General features: G+C 43.3%; 1 protein-coding gene across 1 annotated transcript in view; it reads right to left on the reverse strand.

Moving 5' to 3' along the window:
- Positions 1-25,878, reverse strand: part of LOC144894071 (uncharacterized) — a 54,455-nt gene that overhangs the window by 26,241 nt on the left and 2,336 nt on the right. The window contains exon 3 of the mRNA XM_078785886.1: positions 16,859-17,291. Within this exon, the coding sequence (XP_078642012.1) occupies positions 16,859-17,291 (433 nt within the window). The remainder of the gene's footprint in view (positions 1-16,858; positions 17,292-25,878) is intronic.

A 25,878-nucleotide genomic window follows, 5' to 3' on the forward strand; every position in this document is an offset into this window, starting at 1 on the left:
CAGTGCAGCTCCCAGAGACTGCAAAAAATATTTTCTTAATCAATTGGCTGATAGCATAATTAAACCACCAGTGCTTCATCCGAAGATGTATCTTTTAGAAATTTAATGAAATAAGTCATTAAAAAAATTAAATAATTAATTGACGATTCAATAAATAATTAATCGATTAAATGATAAATCAAAAAATCAAAAATATCCTTTATAGCCACATCACTTGGTCACTGTCATGTCCAAATATTAGCTTCCAAGCTCAAAAGGTGCCTGAGATATTGCCCAGATGAGAAAGAAAATAAATGAATGATTAATAATGAAAATAAATAAATAATAATCATAAAAAATGAAATAATTAATCAATTCGATAATATAACACATAAACCACCACCATTTCATCAGAATCTGTTACTAAAAAAAAATAAAAAAATAGTCATTAATCAAATACCGCCGTGCAGCTCATAGCCACTGTATTTGGAGGGAGAGGTGCACAATATTTGATTGATTAATTGCATAATTAAAATCAATAAAAGATTGTCATAAAACATTTTTTAATCAATTGGCTAATAGCATAACTAAACCACTAGTGGTTCATCCGAAGATGTCACTTTTAGGAATTTAAACAAATAAGTCATTAATAAAAAAATTAAATAATTTATTTATTAATCAATAAATAATTAATCGATTAATTGATTTATCAATAAATCAAAAATACCCTTTACAGACAAATCACTTGGTCATTGTCATGTCCAAATATCAGCTTCCTCTTTGAAAAGGTGCCTGAGATATTGGCCAGATGAGAAAGAAAATAAATAAATGATTAATCATGAAAATAAATAAATAATAATAGTAAAAAATTAAATAATTAATCAATTGCCTCATAGAACACATAGACCACCACCATTTCATCCGAATCTGTAACATAAAAAAATTAAAAATAATAAGTCATCAATCAAATAATTAGAAAATTCATCGATTAATTGATCAATCAATAAATCAAAAATTGCCTTGACAGCCAAATCACTTGGTCATTGTCATGTCCAAATATCAGCTTCCTAGCTCAAGAGGTGCCTGAGATAAAGCCCAGAAGATAAAGGAAATGTACAAGTACTTAATTAATCACTAATAATTAAATAACTAATTAGTTCATTGATTAATCAATAAATCAAAAACATATTTTACAGGCAAATCACTTGGTCATTGGCATGTCCAAATATCAGCTTCCTAACTCAAAAGGTGCCTGAGATAATGGCCAGAAGAGAAAGGAAATGTATAAGTACTTAATTAATCGCTAATAATTAAATAACTCATCAATTAATTGATTAATCAAAAAACAAAAAATACGATTTTTGACAAGTACTTGCTCACTATTGTGCCGAAATTTCAGCTTCCTGGCTCAAAGGATGGCTGAGATATTACCCGGACAAACAAAAAAGAAAGAAAACAAGTGCAGATACATTCAAAGTACACCGCTCCCATGCCAAATAATTAAATATCCTCCAGCGCGGCAATGCCGGGGCGCCTCTGGAGCACGGCAATACCGCCGTGTAGCTCATAGAGACTGTATTTGGAGGAAGAAGTGCACAATATTTGATTGATTAATTGCATAATTAAAATCACTAAAAGATTTTCATAAAATATTTTCTTAATCAATTGGCTAATAGCATAACTAAACAACTAATGCTTCATCCAAAGATGTAACTTTTAGGAATTTCATTAAATAAGTCATTAATACAAAAATTAAATAATTTATTTATTAATCAATAAATAATTAATCGATTAATTGATTAATCAATAAATCAAAAATACCCTTTACAGACAAATCAGTTGGTCAATGTCATGTCGAAATATCAGCTTCCTCGCTCAAAAGGTGCCTGAGATATTGGCCAGATGAGAAAGAAAATAAATAAATGATTAATAATTAAAATAAATAAATAATAAGAATAAAAGAATGAAATAATTAATCAATTGCCTCATAGAACACATAAACCACCACCATTTCATCCGAATCTGTAACTAAAAAAAAAAAAAAAATTGTCATTAATCAAATAATTAAATAATTCATTGATTAATTGATGAATCAATACATCAAAAATACCCTTGGCAGCCAAAACACTTGGTCATTGTCATGTCCAAATAGCAGCTTCCGAGCTCAAAAGGTGCCTGAGATAATGGCCAGAAGAGAAAGGAAATGTATAAGTACTTAATTAATTGCTAATAATTAAATAACTAATCAATTAATTGCTTGATCAAAAAACAAAAAATACTGTTTTTGACAAAATACTTGCTCGCTATTGTGCCGAAATTTCAGCTTCCTCGCTCAAAGGATGGCTGAGATATCGCCCGGACAAACAAAGAAGAAAGTAAACAAGAAAACAACCAGAGTGAAAACTGAGTACTCCCTTTCAGCGTGCGTCATTGCCGAGCCCCCTTCAGTGCCCGGCAATGACGTTATGCAGCGCCTGGAAATGGCAGAGTAAAGGTGCGGTGTCCAATTATGCTTGAAAAAAGAAAAAGAAAAAAAAACATTAGATAATTTTCATCTTGCTTTTGAGCGTATATGCAAGCTAAATAACTCATCAAGTTGTAAACTATGCTGCTACAGAATCTACATGCGGATCTTTTTTAGTAAATGAAGAACAGGCTCTCAAAATGACCCAAACAAGAATTGGATGTAAGAAAATGCTTTAAAATGGTGACTGCTTGATAATGTATGCATAATTATATGCATGTACATAATTATATGTATGACCAGTGTTTCTATGTAACCATGGGAACTATCATAATTAGTGTGCACGTAATTCGCAAAGCCCAATAAATGGTCGATATTTTGGAAAAGGGTCATTTTGTCATGTCTACCAAAATTTTTTTTTTTGATGTTAACATGTTTTTCCCATGTAAGTAGACATCACTGAACATAATTATGTACATTGGGGAGGATCAAGGGGTGGGGGGTAGGAGGGGAGGAGGGAGCACGTTAGGCCCCTCTGGTCCATGGACTATTGGACTATTAGTGTTGACCCTGGAGTCCCATAATCGCAGTGGCCCCGACTCCTCATTCATCACCTTGAGGGACCGACCCCATAAGGATGTCCAGAGTCTGCGCAAAGATGACTGGATCATCTGCAAAATAATAATCCACCTACCCAAATAATCCACCAAGTTTTGTGTCCATCCACAACGTTTTTTTAAATACCTTTTTTTCTTTTTTTTTTGTATAGAGAATCAAGGCTAGTGAAAGAGCTAACATTTATCACAAAAAAAAAATCAAACAGGCAAACATAATATATTGTTGCGGTTTTGAGAACCCCTCACTTGTAAATAATTATTGTAAATAATATCTCATCGTTTAAAAGGTTAAAGGTCGCACCCATAGTTAGTCCACAAGCAACACGTAGGACACCATAGGAACTTCTCAGTTATTTCCTTAGTCTGTGTTTAGTTAAGGCTGTGTTCCCAATAGTTGACTCTGCGTTGCTTTAATTAAATAAGATAGGTCCTTTTCAATTTCATTCATTTTGCGGCTTAACTCCCGACAAATTGTTACGCGCCTTTGACTTAGTGCTCGCTCCAAACGCCATGACGCACACGGTCAAGCTTGGAGAAGAAGGGGGTGGAGCAGCCAGAACGAGGCGTGGCCCTGTCAGTGTTCCATCAAGGGTGGAGTGGTGAGCCCTCGCCATCCAATCAGGGCTGAGGTGAGCTCACCGGTGGGTGGGGTGCGAGAATACGCGGCTTGATTTAAAAGCGCACTATATAAGCGCAAGCGCGGCACCCTTGCACAGTTGAGTTGAGTTGAGTGGAGTGGAGCAGTTGCGCGAGGGGAAGCGACCGATGCGCAGAGAGAGCTCGTTTGTACCAGATGTGCGTGGAATCATTAAGTGGCGCTGAGCACCTGAGAAGCTGAGTAAGGAGGTCACGAGCAGAGAACGGCGCATACGGACTTGCGAAGCACTACCCCCCCCCCCCCCCCCCCGCCATATATAAGGTCCGATCGCGCGCCAACGGTACGCGCATGCTGCCTGCCCGGGTTTTCGCCCCAGTACGAGTCAACACCTGGAGCCGGACCTCAATGCTTGAACCATCTGCCTGGACCTTCCACCCCTACCATCTGCCTGGACCTTCCTCTCCTACCACGACCATCCCGTGTGAGTCTGTCTGTTTGTCCGGGGTTAAGTTAAGACTGTATAGTTAAGGTTGCCCTGTGTCTGCTTCTTCTTCTTCTTGTATATTCTTTCTCTTTCGTTTCCTCTTTGGGTTTTTGTACATAATTAATAAATCATATTTGTTCTTTCTATACTTTGGTTTCCTCTTATTCGATCGCTTTCGTCTTTCCTCCATTGAGTACCTGTGGCACGATTTGGGAAACCGCTCAGGATCGGGTTTAGTCCTTTGTTAATGGCTCGGGCTTCGGATTGCTAAACCGCTCGGCAATTTCCATCTTGTCCACGGTCCGAGCGGGAGTTATCTCCTCGCTTTACGGTCAGGTTAGTAAGCAGGTATTTGGGACTCCATTGACCAATTACCCTGGCTAATACCGACCGGAAGTGACGTCATAGCTTCCAGGATCGGGGGACGGCCAGCTTTAAAGACAAGGGGATTAACCCCCCTTGATAAGGGGAGCGCCGACCCTGAATCCGTAACAATATAAAAAGGGGAGCGGTAGACAAGATGGGGAGAGAAGGGGAAGCACACAAACACAACATTTGAGAGCAGGGACATCGGGAGATGTGTGGGAGGGAGAGAGCTTGGGGGGAGGAGGCGTGGGAAGGGGGAGGGGGGTGGGAGAAGTATGAAACACAAGGACACCAAGGACTTCCAGGAAAGAAGTTGGTATTTCAAAAAAGTGGATTTGGGGTGAAATTAGCGGGGGTAGAAAAGATGAAGGTTTTGGATGGGGGAAGATAAGAATTATTATCTATCCATCATTCATCATCCTTTTTATCTATCATCCTTTTATTTTATCATTTTATTTATTTGATTTATCATCCTTATTATCTATCCATCATTCATCATTCAATTATCTATATCCATCATTTTGGCCCCATTTGTTTCCTCTTGATGGTGACCAATCACTTAAGAAATTCTCAGATCCGCATTCGAATGAATCACTTAAGAAATTCTCAGATCTTGGCTGAGAGCATGGATGTGCCACTAATGCAGCACCCCCTCAAGACACTAAGATTTTAAGCCAGCCAACATAACCGCTAAGCCAACACTGGGCTTCTCTCAAAAATGAAGAATCACTTTAAAAAAACTGGAAAACATCTGAAAATGTAAAGCCCATCCACGTGCAATTTGCATTCGGACTTCTTCTTATTCGTCTTCCATATGCGAAACATGATGAAAAGCAGTATAAAGCTTGTCAAAAATGACGGTTGTAACAGTTTGTTTGATGGTGCAGCCGCGTGAGCATGCCAAAGTCTGAAGCCTGGGCCTAGTGTCATATGTGCATTTATCTTTATTTATTAGACATTCTACAGACGTAAATGAAAACTCGGTTTACTCTGCGCCTGTTGCACATTGCATGCAGCAAATTTCACCTCCCTGCACCTTTTATATACATTGTGATTATAAAAAAAATGCCTCTGTACACCGACCTTGAGGCTTGGTTTGTAAGCCACCATCTACAATTCCAATGTAAGAGACATAATTACTCTTCTTTTGGATATTTGGAGTCCTCAGCAGTCCTTTGGGTCCTCTAGGTCTTCTGGGTCTTCCGGTTCCTCAGGGTCTTTTGGGTCATTTGAGTCTTTGGGGTCCTTTGGTCTTTTCAGTCCTCTGGGTCTTTGAGATATTTTCGGGTATTTGGGGTCTTCATGGTGATTTCGTATTTTAGGGCATTGAGTTCTTTGGTGAATTTTGGGTCTTCAGGCACTTTTGGGTTTTGTGGTCTTTGGGTATTTTCAATCTTTTTGGTCTTGAAGGTTTAATGGGTCTTCGGGTCTTTATGGGTCTTCGTTTATGGATCTAAGGGTCTTTTGGGTCTTTGGGGTATTTTGGGTTTTTAAGGGTATTGGGGCCTTTTCATTCTTTGGGGTATTTAGGGTCTTTGTGGCATCTTGGATCTTTAAGGGTATTGGGGTCTTTTGAGTCTTCGGGGACTTTTGAGTCCTCAGGATATCTTGGGTGTTTAGGGTCCATTGGGTCTTCAGGGACTTCGGAGTCTATTGGGTCCTCTTGGTCCAGGGTCATTGGGATATTTTGGATCCTTTAGGTCGTTGGGGTCTTTTGGATCCTTGTGGTATTTTGTGTTTTCTGAGTCTTTGGGGTATTCTGGGTCCTCAGAGTATTTTAGGTCTTTTAACAGATGGACAGTAGTGTGCAAAGATTGCCCGTTAAAACCCCACATAAAACCCCACTCCCTCCACTACTAAAGCACGACTCAAAGCCTTTAAAACCTACCCTTATGAAGAGGGACAGACACACAAATACACAAACACACATTGTGTTTTATATGGTAGATATCGAACAAAAAATACCAAAAAATTGACAATTTTAGGCGACCTTTAACTTTTGACCACAAAAGCAATGGGCTTCAGCAAACCAATATGCAAACCCTGCTCAATTTTCAAGTCAATCGTATGAGAATTAATGATTTTTTTTCCACCTTCACAGTTTGTTCTAAAATAAACAAAAAAACAAAAAACAATCAGCTTCTAGCTATTGACTGGTGAGCCAATGCAGTGACCCAGCATGCAAATTCTTTAAATTCCATGTCAATTTCATGAAAATTGACGATTTTATGTGACACTGACCTTTGAACTTTTCACCAAATTATTAATTCGTCTTCTCCATATCCTCCAAATAACGTTATGTTGAAAACTTGATGACAAAGCTCAAATGGGACAAAAAAAGTTAGTGAACAGACACAGACAGAAACCTCATCAATGAGCCAGGACATGGATACACCCTGATGTACACACACAAGATTGGCATCAAATTGGCTGCAACATAATCAAATTTTGAGTTATTATACCCTTAAAGATCCAAGATGCCACAAAGACCCTAAGGACCCAAAATAATGAAAAGGCCCCAATACTCTTAAAAACCCAATGTTGAATGATCGACAAATGTAATGTTGAGTCGCCAGCTCTGTGATTGCTTCGGTGAGAAACTACTTCCGATGGGCCAAAGGAGGGTGTTTTCTGGGATGACTGTGGGTGAAGGTAAGAGCCTTCGACAAACCAAATGAGTGTTGGAAATAAAGGAAAAAACAAATTATGGGACAGACCACCGTGTGGTGTAAGCATGTGTTGCGGCACTGAGCTCACTTCGGGGACGATCTCGCGAGATCACGGCGAGGTCACGTCTTTTCGAAGCTGTTCCATGCACTCACGCTTTCGAAGCTAAGTGATCTTTCACAATTGTGTTTTTGTCGAGACTGTATCTATCTTTCGGTGTGTGTACCTTTAGCGTATCTTTTGGAAAATTCTTGGTGCTAATTTTTCGTACATGTATACACAATCGTCGGTTAATGCGTATCGAGTATTCTGAGGCCTAGTACTCGTAGGCTTAGGCGACCGTACCATCTCCGACCTTGTGGTTTTGTTTTTCTCAGCGATTCGTCGAATGCGCTGCATTTATTTTCGTTCTCTGTTTCGTCCCAGTCGTTCACCCCATACCTCCTCGTTTAATATCTCTACTCCAAAAAAAAAAAAAAAACCCAAATTTTTTTTTCCTTCTCAGGTCTTATTCGTTTATTTGTTGCTCTTCTTTGTTCGTTCGTTCTTCGTTCACGTTGTTCGCGATCACGCGATCACGTGGTTAGAAATGTATAATCTCTCCCCTGAACAACTATTTTCTGTCATATATTATAACACCCTTTTCTTCTTCTCCTACAAAAGGATGCTTTCGTCTTGCTCACCAAATCTATTCAACCAAATCTATCCCAAAAATATATATAATACCATCACTTACAGTTCCTCCTTTCTACATTCCCTAAACTATCCAGAACTCCACCCCTCCTTCAGTGTCCTCAAACGTATTTTTGACTCGAAGGTCTCAAACTCATTTTGCAAAAAATGTTCGTTTCCCATGAATCGGACACTTTTCAAAATCCAATCTCACCCCTCCCCTCCAAATCCTCCCCATCACCCATCCCTTTCAAATCTCCCCCCTTGCCCCTTCCCTCCCCTCCCTCCTAAACTCCCCCCACACCCCTCCCCTCCGAGGCTCTCCCTCGCTCCTCCCCTCCTAGACTCCCCTCTCACCCCTCCTCCTCAAAGCATCCCCCCTGCTTCTTCCCCCTTCCAACTTTCACCTTCATCTCCCCCAACCTTCTGCCTCGCTCTTCCCCTCCTCAAATAACACCTCACTGTGCCTCACCCAATCTCCATCAAACCTTTTGTCCGCCCCATTCTTCCCTTTCTCCAAGCCATTCTGAAATCTCTGAAATCTCTGACACACCTTCAACAGCTCTCCCTACCTCTTCCTCCTCTTCCACATCTTACCCTACCCCTCCCCCCCCCTGTTCTGTACCCGATGCTCCCCCTTCCTCTTCATTAACGGTATGGACCTCAACCATCCGGGGCCTTCGCTCAAACTTGACTGATCTCTCCATACAGGTTGCTTCTGACAAACCAGATGTGATCTGCTTAACAGAAAATTTCCTCCTTCATGATGTCTCTGATGCCTTGGTATCTCTCCCAGGTTACTCCCTCCTCCGGTATGATAGACCTGAGCCTCGTCCTGGCGGTGGGGTTGCTATCTTTATTTAAAAACTCTCTTCCTCACTCGCCCTCCACTGCCCTCTCTCCACCTCACCCCCAGGAATACCTTTGGCTACGTCTTCCCCTTCGCTCCCACCTTTTGTTCATATGTGTGTTGTATCGTCCACCAAACAGCGACGACTCCATGTACATCTCGCTGTCTGATAATATGGACCAACTTCTATCTACCCATCCCAACTCTCTCTTCCTCATATGTGGTGATTTCAATTGTCACCATGCCAGTTGGCTGGGTGTGGGTACCTCTCTCACCAGCCATGGCTCTTCAGCAAAGGACTTCTGCGACTCACTGGGACTGACACAATCTGTCAATTTCCCGACCCGGATCTCAGTCAACGGAGCATCTTCTCTTCTGGATTTGGTTATGACTAACTTCCCTGAAAATGTCTGCTGCTCTTCTTCTGCTCCAATCGGCTCATCTGATCATGTGCTTGTCAAAGTGGACATCTCTCTGACCATTCTCAGAGAGCCTCCGCAGCGTCGACGAGTCTGGCATTTCACTCAGGCCAACTGGCACGGTCTTCAAGCAGCCATCAATCATCTGGACTGGTCTCCCATCTCTACCGCCTCTGACATAAACTCATCCTGGGAATTCTTTCAAAGTAAATTGCTCTCTCTCATGCACAGATTTATCCCATCTCGTCTTCAGTTGTCATACCCTTCCTCCCGTCCATGGTACATGGATTCTTGTGGTGAGGCTGTTGCCCTGAAACAACTTGCTTTCGTCTCCTGGAAAGCAAATCCAACGGAAGGAAATCTCATTTCCTTTCACAAAGCCCAAAACAAGTGTGTGTCCATCCACCCTCAGGAGAGCCAGGAAACAATATCTCACCGTTCTCAAGACCGAACTCTCTTATCTGTCTCCCTCTTCCAAATCCTGGTGGCGTCTGGTCAAATCTGTTTCTGGTGTTTGTTCCCTCTCCATCCCCTCCCTCACCTCAAATGGCTTAACGGCTGACTCCGCATGTGAAAAAGCTGAATGCCTCAACTCTGTGTTTGCCTCTAAATCTTGTGTCCCAAACCCATCCCTCTCTGTACCCACCGTACCCAGTCGTACCCAGCTGCTCCTGGACTCTGTGTCCTTTCCTCCTGACAAGGTGGAAAAGTTTCTGTCAACCCTCGACTCTGATTCTGCAACTGGTCCTGACGGCATCAGCCCACGGGTCCTAAAATCATGTTCTTCCGCTCTTTCACTCCCTCTTTCTGTTCTCTTCACCCTCTTTTCCTCAAGGTCATCTGCCATCTGCTTGGAAATCAGCCAACATCACCGCTTTGCACAAAAAAGGTGCAAAAACAGATCCTAGCAACTACAGACCAATCAGCCTTCTCCCAATTATCAGCAAGTCATGGAATCCATCATTGCTTCAGATATGAAATCTTTCCTCTTCTCCAATGGCTTGATCTCTGATCATCAATTTGGTTTCAGACCTGGTCACTCTACTCTGGACATGCTGCTTCTGCTTTCTCAACAATGGATGGAGGTCCTCAACACCAAACAGGAAATTAGAGCTGTCTCCCTTGACATTTCACGTGCCTTCGATACGGTCTGGCACCCTGCTCTGCTCACCAAATTCTCCTCCTTTGGTATCCATGGAAATCTCCACGCATGGCTGGCGGACTTCCTCTCTGGTCGGTCAACGTGTGGCCCTGAATGGGTTTCTCTCATCTCCTCTTCCTGTTCAGGCTGGAGTTCCCCAAGGTAGTGTTCTGGGCCCTGTGCTTTTTCTGGTCTTCATCAATGATCTCTCTGACTCTCTTGAAAATCCTCTCTATCTCTTTGCTGACGACTCTACTCTCTGTCGCTCCATACCTCATCCCTCAGATCGGCAGTCTGCAGCCTCCTCACTCTCTGCAGACCTGGACAAAATCACAGACTGGGCAAACAAATGGAACATGTCCTTCAATCCTGATAAATCTCACACTCTTACGATGTCTCTCCGAAAAGACCGACTGGAAAACCCTCCCATCCACTTTCTGAATAATCCTCTCCAAGAAGTTCTGTCACTCAAGCTTTTGGGTCTCACTATTTGCCATGATCTTTCCTGGGAAAACCACATTTCAAATCTGGCCTCCAAAGCCAGTCGCCGATTGGGCATCCTCCGTCGTGCGAAGTCCTTCCTTGGCACACCTGAGCTCCTCACCACATACAAGGCTTTCATCCGCAGCTCTATGGAATACTGCTCTCCCCTCTGGTCTGGTGCTCCTGCCTCACACCTAGCTCGTCTTCACGCTGTTGAAACCAAAGCGTTCAGAATCATTGGAATCTCCCGCAATGAAGCTAACTCCAAGGGCCTTTCACTCACTCACCGCAGGCAGGTTGGTGGTCTTTCCGTCTTCTACCGACTCCTCTCTGGCCTTGCCCCCCCAGCTCTCTCTGGGCTCTGTCCCCCAAATATTCCTGCAGGTCACACAAGATCTGCCTGCAACCCTCTTATGGTTAAACTGCCAAAATCAAGACTTTCTGCTCACTTTCACTCCTTCATTCCTCTTTTCTCCCGCCTCTGGAACAAACTCCCTCACTCTCTTCAATCCCACTCCACCCTCCAGGTCTTTAAAACAGCTGTTCACCACCATCTCTTATCCTCCCCCATCCAAAAACCTTGATCTTTTCTACCCCCGCTAATTTCGGTCCCCTTGTGTTTTATACCTCTCCCCCCCCCCCCCCCCTTCCCACGCCTCCTGCCCCCAAGCCCTCTCCCTCCCACACTTCTCCCTGCTCTCAAATGTTGTGGTTGTGTGCTTCCCCTTCTCTCCCCATCTTGTCTTCCGCTCCCTCTTTTTGTATATTTTGTTTGTCTGGTTGATTTGTTTGTGAAATAAATGTTAGCTCTTTCACGAGCCTCGATTCAGTATACAAAAAAAAAACAAACAAAAAAAAAAACAAGAAAAGGAACCTTATCGCAAGGAGGAGAAGGAGTCCATTTACTACTGTAACGTCTATTCAAGACATCAACAGTGGGGGATTCACAATGTCAACATCAACAGTGTCCCCCAATGTCAGTAGAGGAGGTACTTTAATGGACAAGCTGAAAAATACCACATTGATCACCAGAGCAGCGACACTGTGCCATCCCAAAAATTCAACAAAGTTGTGTCAACGGCACATAAATCCGAAAATAAAAATAAAATCAGAGATAACGGTGAAGGCCAGAAGACAAGCTGAATAAATTAGGAGGTTGGGAGCCACGCGCTCACCATGGATGGGCAGAGGAGAGGTGGAAAAGTGGCCACAATGGCGCTGGGATGGACTGCACAATGAAGCAATGGTTTGGAATGCAGAGCATTTCTGGTGACCCAGAGGTGAAGTCGTGGTGAGACAGAGGTGGAGGAGACAAAGAACCACCTTAATGGGGAGGGGAAACACACTTGCAATTGTAGACCGAGTGAAAACACCAACATAAATGAATGGGATGAAAATGAGAATGGCGGATGATAAGACACAGAAGGGAACTAGACGGTATTCATAGAATACTTACCCTGCGCAGTCAACTTGGTGCAAGCCAACTCTTCTATTTTTGAACGTTTTTTTTTTTTTTGATCCAATATGGCTGTTCGACCACGTGAGCGATGACATCATAAATTTATATTCTCTAAATAATTGTCGCATAGATCATGCTCAATAAATTTCAAACTGATCAGACTAAGCGTTGGCCCTGTCAAATTATGACATCATAATTATGGCACCAATGATGTCATCGTTAACAACACCTATTCCCCATATGGAATTCTTTGCAATGAGCCACGTTTCAATTTTTAAAATGCTGACATGGCACACACTTTACTTTCCTGCAATGCAGACACAAATGTTATATTTTCATCAAAAATTGTGGGAATTTTGCCAAATCTGTTTTGGTCATGTGTTAATATACCTCAGCAATCGACAAATCTGAAATCAAAATTTTATATGAGGTCAAAATGACCCCGTGAGGTTGCTCCGTACTTTGCCTGCTCGTCGTGTGCAGTGTGATAATGAATTCCATGCCCACTCTAGATGACTCTTCTTCTTCACGCAATAACAACTTCGAGCTTCCAGACCATACATCCAATCATCTTGAAATTTTGCACACTTGTTACACTGCATTACCTCCACTACAATTTAAAGTTTCACATCGATCAATGAAGCGGTTCAAGAGTTATAAAATTTTTAATATTTTCATTTAATTATTTATATCTGCCAAACCACGTGACTCATCGAAAATTCCAACAGGTCATTTTAGCAGACTGACATGCTGAACACATCTGTGAAGCTTCCCCTCGATAAGATCAAAAAATGAGGGAGGAGCTAGGTTTTAAAAGTTTATGCTTACGTCACCATGTGATGAATGGCGTCATGCTCACAGACTTTTTACTTTTTTGTTCGTCTTGGGTATGTGATCCTGCCTGCAAAGTTTGGCCTTGGTCTTTCAGTTGTTTTGGAGAAAATTTGATTTCAGTGGTTTTTCAGGCTTTCCACTCAAAACAATATGGCGTCCAAACCACGTGACCTACAACGTCATTATAATTTTATTTCTGCATCAATTTATACCGAGAAGATGATTAAGAAATTTCATCCTGATCGGATAAAGTTTTTTACTTGTCGAATTATGACGTCGTCATTCACATATGTTATTCCACATGGAGAGTTCTTTGCAATGAGACCTGTCTCAATTATTTATGTGCAGCGCTTTTTGAGATAGAGGTGCAAAGGTTTTTGGTTTTTCCAAGATGGCACCCATACCACGTGACCTGTGATCTCATAATATTCACTAAAATATTCTACAGCCGGAGGCCCTCCTATGGCAAAAATTTCATGTCAATCGGACCCACAGTTGCCGAGAAAATGAATTTTTAAAATGCAGACATGCACGTACGTACCCGAATGCTAAACCCTGCCTTTCGCTTCGCGAGCGCAGGGTAACAAGGAGGTGAAGGAGAGGAGTACAAGGATGATGAGGAACAACGAAGACTGGAAAAAGAGCTGGCAAACAAAATAGTGGAGATGAGATTGGCACCATTTGGGGAAAGTCCAAAACTATATGAGAAAACAACCGATGGACAAAAATGCTGCTTGGACGACACCCAAATACACAAGGAATGTGGAGTAATCCACTCACCCATCTGCAAAAATCTCAATATTTCAGTTCCAGAAAACTCATGCTATCGTTATCCAAAAGCAATCATGGAAAACAATGAAGTAATCCCTGGCTCAGGTACAACCTAATTATCCCATTGAGTATAGAAAACAAAGGATTGTGACCAGATATCATATGTGGGTTCAAAAAAAGAAGGCAAAACCCTGTCTCCTGCAATGCGGCAGAATGGCTAATTATAGGACCCGCATCCGGATCTTCACCAAAATCTAACCAACATGTCCTCGTCACACACACAACCTGTCCACCCGCCAAGTTTTGTCAAAATCCATCCATAATGTTTTGAGATATTCTGCTCACAGACAAACAAACAGTGGTGAAAACATAACCTCCATCCACCTTTGGTGGCAGAGGTAAAAATAAATAAATAAATCACAGAACATCAAGGTTACTGCTTGACATGCTGTGTTGTTTTAAAAAAATACGTCACGTACCAGACTTGGGTGTTAATCCATCATCCTGAAAATGGAGACTGCAGAAATCACTGAGCCCAATTCCAGAGAAACCAGAAACGTTGTCCCAGTGCACATTTTGGGATCTGAAAATCTTTTCACAGAAACTGGAAAGTTCCCGAATAACATTCTCCAAAATTTAGCCAATCACAGCCGTTATCTAATCAGGTTGAGATAATGACATGAGGGATAGAAATCTGCAATAGGAAAGCAAAATGCTCAATGGTTTTTTGAAATATCGTGAACACAAAAGTACATGGACAGATGATCGGTCGGTCGGAGCGACAGTAATATAGTAACAAAATTATTTTAGCACAAAAAGTAAAAACAAAAAAGGCGTCGGTTGATGGTAAAAACAATTTAAAACTTTTTTTTGGTGCCCCATTTTTTTTGGCCCTTTTTCTGATCGGCTCCGATCTTGTCCGAGGGGAAACAAAAAAAATACTTTAATTGTTATTTACCATCAACCGACACCTTTTTTGTTTTTACTGTATTAGCGATAATTATTTTGATACTATATTACCTTGTCACTACATTATTTTGTTGCAACCCATTACTGTATTATTTTGTTACTATATTATTTTGTTACAATGTTATTTTGTTCCTAAATATTACTTATTTTGTTATGATATTACATGCCTGTCCCAAGTTTGGTTAAAAAAAAATCCCATTAACAATTCACAAGTTATTGCAGCAGACACACGGACGGACAACCGAAGAACATGATACCTGCATATCAGAACATAACAAGGTACTGGAACTTTTATTCATGTTCACAAAATGTGGGGAGTTGTTGTTGTTGTTCTCCTCCTCCTCTTCCCTTTATAAGGGGGTCAAACGATACCAAGCTTCTGCCCAGCCTTGACCGTGATACTCCTCCAATCCCCTCCGTCCTCAGCCAACTCTCTCCACCCTCCAACCACCCCCACTTTACTGATATCTTTCTTCACACAATCCTCCCACCTCAACACAGTTTACCTCTCTTCCACCTCGCATATTTGCTCAACCTATCTACTTTCTTTGCCATTCTTTCTTCCCCCATCTGCACCAAATGTCAAGCCCATTTCAGCCGACATTTCACCAATGTCCCGGTCAAACTCATCTGCACACCAATCTCCTCCCTCAGTTCTTCCATTCTCCTTCTATCCACCCTCTTCACTCCCACAGTCCTCTTGACTCAGTTGTTCTTGCAAACCTGCAGTCTGTCATTGTATCTCTGTCAGTGCCACTGTCTCCAGACCCTAAAGGTAGGCCGGTGTTACACATCACATCAGAACCTTCCCTTTCATGTCATTAAAATCTGTCCGCCATTACACACTGCACCCTCCTCCACACTTTTGAACCCACCAAAATCCTCCCCCGCATCACTGCCTCTGTTTTACTCAAACCTATTTCCTTATCTGATCTCCTTCCCCTACAAACTGATATTCATTTCTTTTCTCTTCTGCCCAACCCACATCACCTGGGTCTTCTCCATGCTTATTTTCAGCCGATGTTTCTCAAATGCCTCTTTTCACTTGCCAAGTACTCCTGCATCTCCTGCCCAGACTCCACCACAACAGTCAGATCATTCTCACACAATATCCTCAGAATATCTTTCATGTATACCTTTCATGTTTCATGTGTCCCCCAATGCTGATTGCATATGCAAGGTAACATGAAAAAAATGTTTAAAAATATGCCCCGAATTACATTTTTTGCTATTCTACCATTTGGTATTCCATTTTTGCAAAGGCACCAAGGGGGCGGGGTCAAAATGATACTGCTAATACACCTTATTGCCATGTGATCATAACAACCAAGTAGATGAATTTTTACACAATCGTTCAGGAGGAGACAGCATGACAGACAGACATATGGAGGGACAGAGCCAATTACAATATGACTACGATGAAGCGTCTTAATATTTTTCAGAAAGCGTGGGAAAACAAGGAAAAGCCTTCCATGAAAATAACTTCCTACATGCAGATAACTTAAATGTACCGTTAAACATGGAACACAGAGGTATTTAAATGCAATTCCCCCCCACACCCCCCCCCCCCCCCAAAAAAATAGGGGCAAATAGACCCCAATTTTAAAAAATACTGTGAACATCACGGGTGATGAAGGTTGTGGTCAAGTTTTTCAAAATCGTCAATGCAGTTTCAGATAAGAGAGCAAATAACCATTTTAGGATATCAGGCCCGCTCACCAGGCCTCACCCACCATCCCTCCCACCTCCTTGAACTCCAAATTTTTAATGCCGTGTATAAAATTGAGTTCCAACACACAAAATATAATTTTACCCAAGTTTGGTCACAATCCCATCAGCAGTTTCGGAGAAGAAGCTGCAAGTGCTTACGGACAGAATGACGACGCGCCATCCAATAAGCTCCCCGGAAATATGTTCCAGGTGAGATAAAATTTACCTTGTAATCTCCATCAAAAATCCATTAATATTAGACAATACAAAACTGCACTAAAAGAGATTACACAGGTTAAAATAATACAAAAAAAACAATGGTAGAAGATCAAGATATTTGTTGACGTGTGATGTTGTATTAAAAAAGTCACATACCAGACATGGCTCTTGACCCATCATCCTGAGAGCGGAGGCTGCAGACATCACTGAACCCGATTCCAGAGAAACCAGGAACATTTTCCAACTGCACATTTTGGGATCTGAAAATCTTTTCACAGAAACTGGAAAGTTCCCGAATAACATTCTCCAAGTTGACGAAAATACTTCCCAACAGAGAAGAACCCGCAATCTGGACATCTTGCGGCTTCGAAAAAGAATTAATAAATTTACAGAAGTCAGCATACATTGCAAATTGTAATTTCTCTTTGGAGAGAGAAAGGAGCTCGATTCGCAATGGATCCGACTCAGTACAAGCTCGAATAACCTTCTGATTCTCAATTCCAAGCTTATCGATCACTGCTTGGGCTGTTTCTGCTCTCAGGCCTTGGGACATGAGCCATTCCAAGAAGCTCTCCATTGCACCGATGACCTGCCAAGGATACAATGCTTATGTTAATCACAGAAAAGTTATACATGTTATTTTCTTTACTGGAATGTTTTTGAGTTATTTCCATTGACAATCCAATCAATTATTATCCAATAAATGCGGGGTTTGCATCCAGTTTGTTCACCCGCTGTGTCCCATTTTGAAAGATTTATTATCAATCAGCATCTAATGAATGTGAGTTTTTATAAACAGAGACAAAAACAAACCCAGAGTAAACTAGAGGAGACCATTTGGCCCATTATGCTGCGCCACATCAACACCAGACAAATTTCATCCACCAAAACGATGCAATTTCATTTGGGGAATGAGGAAAGAAATGTGGATGAGACGATGTGGCACAACCAGGGATATCCCAAGCGTGTCAAATACAAATGGGGAAACACAATTATTTTAATTGTTTAAATAACAAAAAGAGAAAAAGCAATCTTTTGTGTTATTTTTTCAGAGGTGGGTGGGGGAGGGGGGGGGGGGGGAAAGATTTGGGTGATGGCGGTTCTTAGATGACAAACACAGAACATCAACAATAACTGCTTGTCGAGACCCCCCACAGGCACGACGCTCTTCACTTCACTTCACTTCACTCAGATGCACCCAATCTCCCAATCCATGCGCATGTCACAAACGTCTTGCCAATATCCCGACACTCTTCTATCTCTAATGCTTCCAGGTACCTATCTAATCCTAATTTAAACTTATATATTGATTCTCTTGCCACCGCCTTTCTCGGAAACCATCTTATGCATTAACTACTCTCTCAGTGAAAGACCCTTACCTTACCACCGTATTAACTCTTCTTTTCTTTACTAGGCTATGGCCCCTGATCCAGTCACTGTCTCTGCTGAATAATTTTTCTGCACTTATTTCGTCTATACCCTTAATTATCTTAAACATCTATCACATCCCATCATAACTGCCTCCTTTCTAATGTATAAAGCCATCTTTTTCAGGCACCCTAAATTAGTTGAGTCTAGCTGGGCCCCGAATCAATCAAGTAGGCCTGTACTGAAGCCTCTCGACCGTAGCTATGTCTTTCCGACTTGTGGTGACGAAAAATGGAAACAAAATTCTGGATGAGGCCTCACTAAGTGCTCAAGTACATACTTCAATTTTATTAAAATAATGATATTAAAGATCGTTTTTAAAAATCCAGAAGTGTAGCGCTACTGAAGCAGTCTCATCCATCACCAGTATGGACTTGCACAATGTAACAAGCCGATGTTGAGTCGCAGTTTAGAAGATGTACACTTTATTGATCAACACAGAACAAAGTGTCATTCGGCTTTCTACGACACATCCATATTAGCAGAGTCTTCTTCACCACAATCAAATCCAAATTTAAACTTATCCATTGGTTATGTTGTCATTGACATCATTGTTTTTTTTTGTATACAAGATCGAAGCTTGATAGTCAGCACTGAGTGGCCTGCTGACGAGGAGGGGAGTTGCGTTGAAGCTGAAGGGAAAGGTGGATGCTGCATGTGTGAGAAATGTTATGATTTATGGGAGAAACATGGGTAATGAACGTAGAGCAGCAAAAAAGGCTGCAAAGGGTGGAAATGCGAATGGTTCGGTGGATGTGCGGACTATCGTTGAGAGAGAGGAAGACAAATAACGAATTGTGAAAGATGATGGGAATAGAGCCTGTGATGGATGCTGTGAAGAGAAACAGGTTGAGATGGTTTGGTCAAGTGTTGAGGCAGGATGAAAGTGACTGGTTGAGAAGAGTGATGGAAATGAATGTAGAAGGAAGTCGAGGACGGGGAAGACCGAGAAAGACTTGGCTAAAGGTGGTGGAAGAAGAAATGCAGGCAAGGGGGTTAACAAGGGGAGATGCCGAAAATAGGGCAAAATGGAGAAGATCGTCATGGGGACCGCAAGGCTAACCCCCTCTCAGCAGGGAAATAACCTTAAAATGCCGATTGTTGTTGTTGTTGGTCCCTGGTCCTGTCACTGTCTCTGCTGTAGAATTATTCTGCACTTATTTTGTCTGTACCCTTCATTATCTTAAACATCCATCATATCCCATCATAACCGCCTCCTTATAAAGCTGTCTCCTTCAGGCACTCCTCGTAGTTGAGTCTAGTTCGGCCTGGAATCAATCTCGAGTAGGCCTGTGCTGAACCCTCTCTATAGCAGCTATTTCTTTCCAGACTTGTGGTGACCAAAACCACAAACAATATTCCATATGAGGCCTCACTAAGTGTCCAAATGCATACTTCAATTTTCATAAAATAATGATATAAAAGATCGTGAAAAAAATCCAGAAATTTAGCGCCACTGAAGCGGTCTCATCCATCACCAGTATGGCCTTGAGCACTTTAACACGCCGACGTTGAGTCACAGTTTAGAAGATGGACGTTCTATTGATAAACACAGAACACAGCGACAATCGGCCTCGTACTGCATCGAGTCTTCTTCACAACAATCCTGTCCCTCTTACATGCCAGGCCTTCTCATGCTAAATATCAATATATTGTGGCGGACACAAGCAAGGGACACGAATTCAGCGCACCAGCAGGTGGCGCGGACGTCCAGGCGGGGAACTGGAATGCATGCCCCGCCTATCGACCGACCGGCCACGCCCGGGGACGAGGCGTGGCCTCGGCACATATATGCGGGCTCTAAGCTCGAGCCCGCCCAGTGCTGCAGTTCGAGCTTTCATAATAAAGACTCTTGGTTTTATCAAACGTGTTGTGGCCTACCTCTTTGGCAAGCAAGTTGTGTGCGCAGCACCACACCTCACTGGTGACCCCGACGTGATATGAACACGCAACCTTGATCCGGACCACCCCCCGCCAGCAGCTCTGCCTCCGCGTCGAGGCCGCCCCCCGGCGGTCGGACCCCCGGCACCCCACAGCCCCCCCAACACCCACCTCTGAAAAAATAACACAAAAGATTGCTTTTTCTCTTTTTGTTATTTAAACAATTAAAATAATTGTGTTTCCCCATTTGTATTTGACACGCTTGGGATATCCCTGGTTGTGCCACATCGTCTCATCCACATTTCTTTCCTCATTCCCCAAATGAAATTGCATCGTTTTGGTGGATGAAATTTGCCTGGTGTGGATGTGGCACAGCATAACGGGCCGTATGGTCTCCTCTAGTTTACTCTGGGTTTGTTTTTGTCTCTGTTTATAAAAACTCACATTCATTAGATGCTGATTGATAATAAATCTTTCAAAATGGGGCACAGCGGGTGAACAAATGGCCTCTAAAGGTGGTTTATATTTAAGTGTGGTGCTGCGCACACAACTTGCTTGCCAAAGAGGTCGGCCACAACGCGTTTGATAAAACCAAGAGTCTTTATTATGAAAGCTCGAACTGCAGCACTGGGCGGGCTAGAGCTGAGAGCCCGCATATATGTGCCGAGGCCACGCCTCGTCCCCGGGCGTGGCCGGTCGGTCGATAGGCGGGGCATGCATTCCAGTTCCCCGCCTGGAAGTTCGCGCCACCTGCTGGTGCGCTGAATTTGTGTCCCTTGCTTGTGTCCGCCACACGCGCCCCCCCAGAATTCCGCGCACCTGAAGGGTGAGTTTGCGGGGAAGCCGGATGACCTGGCCGAAACGCCCCCTGGTGATGGGTGCAGGTCTGGGGGGTGGCGGGACGGCGGGGCTGTGGGGTGCCGGGGGTCCGACCGCCGGGGGGCGGCCTCGACGCGGAGGCAGAGCTGCTGGCGGGGGTGCCGGGGGTCCGACCGCTGGGGGGCGGCCTCGACGCGGAGGCAGAGCCGCTGGCGGGGGGTGGTCCAGATCAAGGTTGCGTGTTCATATCACGTCGGGGTCACCAGTGAGGTGTGGTGCTGCGCACACAACTTGCTTGCCAAAGAGGTAGGCCAAAGAGGTAGGCCATTGTGCAACCACACTTCAATATACTGTTACGAATTTGGGTAGTGATATATGTAGAGCAGAGTAGATCTGAGTAGGTAACATGCTTCGACTGTCACGATAGGGAATCTACCTGTAATAAGTTCTGTGTGTTTAGGTGTTTTGTCGGTCAAGTTGTATAACTGTGAATCTACCAGGAGACTCGTGTGTTAGGTCGTGTCGGGGTTAATGAGTAGAGCCCTTGTATGTCTCAGCTGTTAACCAAACCTTTGTCCCTTATAGCACTACAGACCACATAGACACTAGTTATGACCTTTAGTACAACATTAATGACGCCCTTCCCCCCTGACATGACTCAGGAAGAAATCGGGCTAGAACGCCGCCGATAATGGCCGCCACCATTTGCACCTCTGAGAGGCCTACCCGCCTCGCATAGCACGTGCTGAGACCAAGGAAGCGGGGACGGGAGTGAGAGTGGCGCAGTGGGCATGCCCCTGGACGAGCCGGCGAGTCGATGGAGGCTCTGATTGGCAGAGCATTGCGCCAATGCTGACGTCACCGGCCAGAGATATTATCAGCGCCGGACGCCTTGGCTGGCAGTTCAGTTCAGAGTTGGATCGAGAGTTCGTGTGCACCAGAGTGAGGATTTAGATCTGAGTCAAGAGTTCATCTGCACCAGAGTGAGGAGTGAGATCTGAGTCAAGAGTTCATGTGCACAGTGGCCATTGTGCAGTTGAGAAGATCTGACCCAGAGCAGTTGGATTCCTGTCACTTCGCAGTTCAGTAGTTGATCCCAAGCAGTTGGAATCCTGGCAGCGCAGTTCAGAGACCCCGACCCGAGTTGGGCTGAGGTGTAGCCCGAGTGGAGCTCGCTGTCCTGCTGTGGGACCTCGGGGTGCTTTGGAGCTTGGTGCACGGACCTCGGGTGCAGCGGCGAGGGCGTTGGCTCGGGCCTAGCGGGGCGTGCGAGGCGGATGGAGGATTCTTCCAGGCCGGGAATTGAAGACGACAAGACAGCTAAGACCGAGCTCCGCATACCCAATTACATAACGGACGTTTTTATTTTCGTATTCATCTCCCTCGTCTCGTGTTTGAAATCTGTTGTGTGTGGGATCCCAATTTAGCTACCTTATTTTATTATCGGCACGCATTTTCCTGTCCTGCCTTTTTCATTTGAATAAACCCTTGTATTATTTTGCATCCCCCATTCAAACCTGTGCCGCCTGAGTTAATTTCCTCTCACAGGACCGGAGCTACGCCGGCGTTCTGCAGTTAAGTGCTTTCACCGCAGCCTCCATTTCCCTTCTTCCTCCTGCGCGGCCATAGCCGAATCCGTGTTTGGGTAGTTGCCTCCAATAAGACCGTTTAGGCTATCCGCAACTCTGATGTTAATCGGCGTTGCATGACAATACCATGGTTCTTGAAAGTACGAGTATTATGAAGGCGATTTTTGTTAAATAATATTCAAGTATTTAATTCAATTTAAATGAACATTTGAAAGTGTAAAGTAAAAAAATGTTCCAGGTTTTACCACCATTTTATCCAGTGGCTATTGCACCACCTTATCATTCTAACATGTTACAAGAAAGGGCATTCTTGGGAAAAATGCCAGGGGCAAAGAAAAGGCTCCTTTATATGGTACGTGCCATGTGGCAAACTATAGAAAAGCAGGGACATTCCTTATCTTGGTACAAAATGCCAAATAAGGCCGAAAAAAATATATTGCTGATCTCTGGTCAGACCAAAGTTCCAGAATTGATGTGGCGATGAGTTTTTTTCTTTTTTTTTCTTTTTTTGAAAAGCATGGATTGCACATATAAAGGTGTTGTTTTTTGTGTCCTCATGCCATGCGGTCCTCCTCATCTGCCGTGGCGCTATCCAGAGAGAAATTAAAGATAGCCAATGGGACAGGTCGGCCTTTTTGTAAATAATGAACACAAGCTTAATAAGTTATTTTAAAATGTATTTATTCTGAAAATCATTAAGTTCTTCAAGCATATTATAGACTGCCATTTCGTTCTCATGATCGCCTCGCCATACCTTCAAACATTCCAATGCATCGATCGCGTCAACACTGCGCAAGCGCAAGTGGTCGAACAGGCCGATGGTCTCCCACGATCTCTTCTCCCAGTCCACCAGATTATCACAGACATGTACAACTTAATGACAGATGAGATAGGATCCAGGCCTAACAAATGAGTCCACCCGCAGCTCTCTAGGCCTTCTGGTTGCTTCACACGAACCCGACAAAGAACGTCTTCGTTTCAATAAATGACAATATCTGGCCGATTGGATTAATGACGGCACGGCACACAAAACTATTCATATCTTCGGAACGGCTGGTTGGATTTGAATGTCCCAAACTAAGGGGCATTCAAAAATCTCATGTGCATGCTGGATTACCCTTGTGTTCTTAGGAGGAACCAAGTAACGTTCTATGAATGTTCATATGAAGGGGCGCCCTACATTGAGCAAATAAAATAAATTTACTTGTTCATGCAGCTGTATGAATCATTGCCATTTTTCCCAAGAATATCCCTTCTTTTCTATCATGTGCCACATGGCACACACCAAAAAAGGAGCATTTTATTTAGTTTGCCACATGGCACATACCATATAAAGGAGCCTTTTCTATAGTTTGCCACATTGCGCATACCATATAAAGGGGCCTTTTCTGTAGTTTGCCACATTGAGCATACCATATAAAGGGGCCTTTTCTCAAGTTTGCCACATGGCGCATACCATATAAAGGGACCTTTTCTATAGTTTGCCACATGGGACACACATACCATATAAAGGGGCCTTTTCTGTAGTTTGCCACATGGCACATACCATATAAAGGGGCCTTTTCAATCGTTTGCACATACCATATAAAGGGGCCTCTTCTATCGTTTGCCACGTGGCACACACCATAAAAAGGGCCTTTTCTATAGCTTGCCACATGGCACGTACCATATAAAGAGGCCTTTTCTATAGTTTGCCACATACCATATAAAGGGGCCTTTTCTATAGTTTTCCACACAGCACATACCATATAAAGGGGCTTTTCTATAGTTTGCCACATACCATATAAAGGGGCATTTTCTATAGTTTGCCACACGGCACGTACCATATAAAGGGGCCTTTTCTATAGTTTGCCACATACCATATAAAGGGGCCTTTTCTCTAGTTTTCCACACAGCACGTACCATATAAAGGGGCTTTTCTATAGTTTGCTACATGGCACGTACCATATTAAGGGGCCTTTCTATAGTTTGCTACATTGCGCATACCATATAACGTGGCACATACCATATACAGGGGCCTTTTCCATAGTTTGCCACATGGCACATACCATATAAAGGGGCCTTTCTGTAGTTTGCCACATACCATACAAAGGGGCCTTTTCTATAGTTTGCCACATACCCTATTAAGGGGCCTTTTCTATCGTTCACCACATACCATATACTATAAAGGGGCTTTCTATAGTTTGCCACATACCATATAAAGGGGCTTTCTATACTTTGCCACATGGCACGTACCATACAAAGAGGCCTTTTCTATAGTTTGCCACATGGCACATATCATATAAAGGGGCCTAATCTGTAGTTTGCCACATGGCACATACCATATAAATTGGCCTTTTCTGTTGTTTGCCACATACCATATAAAGGGGCCTTTTTCTAGAGTTTGCTACGTGGCACATACCATATAAAGGGGCCTTTTCTGTAGTTTGCCACAGAGCACATACCATACAAAGGAGCCTTTTCTATAGTTTGCCACATGGCACATACCATACAAAGGGGCCTTTTCTATAGTTTGCCACATCTCTATATATAAAGGAGGAGTGTCTGTGTGTGTGTGTGTGTGTGTGTGTGTGTGTGTGTGTGTGTGTGTGTGTGTGTGTGTGTGTGTGTGTGTGTGTGTGTGTGTGTGTGTGTGTCTGTCTGGATGTCCGCTTATAACTCAAGAATTACACATCGGAGAAAAGTTTTTGACACAGATTCGGAATCAGCATAAAATCCCGGTGGTTTTAGGCTACGTTTTATTTTAATATCAATGGTTTAAAAAAACCGCGCCAGCTGCAATTCCATGGTGTAGTTTGTGGCGGCGCTAGACGTTCGGGGTGTATTGCAATGGTTTGTCGGGTTTGGCTGTGGGTCCAGAATAGCTCCCATTTCCAAATGTTCTTCCACTTTTATTTTGATTCTTCTGTTACAACGCCTTCCTTATCTACCTTATATCCCCCCCAACGAGGCCTCTACATAATTTCATGCGGCAGAATTTCGTGCATTTTGAGTGAAAGAAGTGAGACGAAGTTGTAGGAGGAATAAGAGGCGCGGTCACTGTGGAGGCCTCGATCGTGAGTGGAAATGGCGGGAATTGCGTTTGTATCGCAAAGTAAAGGATCTGCATTCATTTCTGAACTTGCATTGGTGGATTGTTACACATCTGCATTATTTTTCATTAAAAAAACTTTATGTTGAACTTGAAGGCTCCAAGCACGGACTATATATATAGCCCTCATTGAGGTAAAAATAAAAGTAAAAAGCCTGCTATCGCTTGCCAAGCTAGCCGTTCCCTCTCCCTCTCCCCTCCTCCCTCCCCCTCCCCTCCCCCCCTCCCCCTCCACTCCCCCTCCCTCCCTTCCCCTCCACTCCCCCCTCCCCCTCCCCCTCTTCTCCCCTCCCCACCCTCTCCTCCCCCCCCCCCTCCCCCTCTTCTCCCCTCCCCACCCTCTCCTCCCCCCCCCCCCCCCCCCGTTC

This window comes from Myxine glutinosa, chromosome 1 (genome assembly GCF_964187855.1).
Source record: "Myxine glutinosa chromosome 1, kmMyxGlut1.1, whole genome shotgun sequence".
In the NCBI taxonomy this organism is placed as follows: Eukaryota; Metazoa; Chordata; class Myxini; order Myxiniformes; family Myxinidae; genus Myxine; species Myxine glutinosa.